The sequence below is a fragment of the Mesitornis unicolor genome, unplaced genomic scaffold (assembly GCF_000695765.1).
Source record: "Mesitornis unicolor isolate BGI_N332 unplaced genomic scaffold, ASM69576v1 scaffold19084, whole genome shotgun sequence".
Taxonomy (NCBI): Eukaryota; Metazoa; Chordata; class Aves; order Mesitornithiformes; family Mesitornithidae; genus Mesitornis; species Mesitornis unicolor.
The window spans coordinates 2532-4194 of record NW_010182249.1 but is presented as its reverse complement, the minus strand read 5'-3'; the positions used below and the strand labels follow the sequence as shown (position 1 = coordinate 4194).

Sequence of the window (1663 nt, the reverse complement as noted above, 5' to 3'; positions counted from 1 at the left end):
GTGGTTTCCCCAGGTTTTTTGGATATTGTTGGTCCTCCTCCTCCTTTAATTGCTCCTGGGTTTTCTCTCCCCATGACCAGCAGCCTCAGCCCTCCCATTCCTGGCAGGGACAGGGCTCAGAGGAGCTGGGCAGTGTAAATAAATGACAAAAACCTCCAGCAAACCAGTCATTGCAGCATGAAGAGCAGGGATGCTCTCAAGCCAGGCTGGGGAAAACGCACCCAGCAGCGCGTGGTCCAGCAGGGCCAGCTCTGAGCATCCCACCAGGTCCAGCATCTCCTGCCCCAAGGAGCTGGGGACGTCCCGCTCCCATGGCGCGGGTGCTGAGTAACACCATATGTGTCGCAGGAGTCCCGCTCGCCCGCTGGTGATGCGCTGGAGCCCAGGCGCTCTGCCTTCGAGCCGGCCGCCAGCGGCCAGGAGAAGCTGGACTTCAACAGAAACCTGAAGGAGGGTAAGGAAAGTTCCCAAGTGGCCTCCTGGGACCACCCTCTGCTCCTTTTGGGCCCCTCGGTATTTCCCAAAACTATAGGATGGGATGAGCCACCCCGTACCGTGGTGCAGAGCCCTGGGCTGTGCTCACCTGAGTGTCCCATCTCTCTCCATGCCGGCGTGGACAGTGATGCCAACCATCGAGAAGTTGCTCTCCAGCGACTGGAAGGAGCGGCTGGGGGGCCTGAACGCGGGCTGCGGAACACCGCCGAGTCCAAGGAAGTGAAGGGTGAGGTCCCCCCACTCCCTCCTGCACCCTGTGCCGGGGCTGGAAACAGCCTTTCCCACCTCAGCAGGAGGGTGAGGTGCAAGTGCATGCATTTAATAGAGATTTGGGCTTTTAAAATCAAAATCTAATTTGATTTTTTTGGGGGGTGAGCATCCCTGATGAAGGATTGCACAGAGGGGATGGTTTAGTCCGTGGGTATCTTTACACCCCGTGCATTGCCCACCAGCACCTGATGGGTACAATTAGGTTATGGTTGGACTCGATGATCTTAAAGGTCTTTTCCAACCAAACGGTTCAGTGGTGGTGGTGATGCCTTTGCTCCCCAATCCCCTCACCCGTAGCCGCTCGGTTTCCTGTAGGAACGCAGGAGAGCCTGGCGGAGAAGGAGCTGCAGTTGCTGGTGATGATCAACCAGCTCTCCACGCTGCGGGACCAGCTCCTGACGGCCCACTCGGAGCAGAAGAACATGGCCGCGATGCTCTTCGAGAAGCAGCAGCAGCAGATGGAGCTGGCGCGGCAGCAGCAGGAGCAGGTGGGCCCGGGGGGATCCCTTGGGCATCCCTGTGGGGTCGCCCTGAGTGTGGTGGGGACACGGCTTTGGTGTCCAGGGCTCCGAAGATTCCCCATCTTGCTCCCTAGTGCCATAAGGACGAGGATCAAAGGAGATGGGATTTGCACTCCTTAAAATAATTCACCCGCCCCGTGTCCTTCCTGCCTGTGCTCTCTTTGAACACCTATTTTCCCTCTCCCGTGGCCCATGCGGTGCTAAGGGCAGGGCTGACAGGGGATGGCAGCTTGGCATTGCTTGACACCGATGCCGCTGTCTCCCCCTCCCAGATCGCCAAGCAGCAGCAGCAGCTGATCCAGCAGCAGCACAAAATCAACCTCCTGCAGCAACAGATCCAGGTAAGGGATTGGGGGGACACCCCCGTCCGCCCCCCC

General features: G+C 58.9%; 1 protein-coding gene across 1 annotated transcript in view; it reads left to right on the top strand.

Annotated features, from left to right (window-relative positions):
• The window catches only part of SOX13 (SRY (sex determining region Y)-box 13), a gene marked incomplete at its 3' end in the record, with an annotated part of 3279 nt that overhangs the window by 297 nt on the left and 1319 nt on the right, over positions 1 to 1663 (top strand). Inside the window, 5 exon segments of the mRNA XM_010183708.1 lie at positions 349 to 454; positions 621 to 688; positions 691 to 721; positions 1081 to 1253; positions 1559 to 1627. Of these exon segments, the coding sequence (XP_010182010.1) occupies positions 349 to 454; positions 621 to 688; positions 691 to 721; positions 1081 to 1253; positions 1559 to 1627 (447 nt within the window).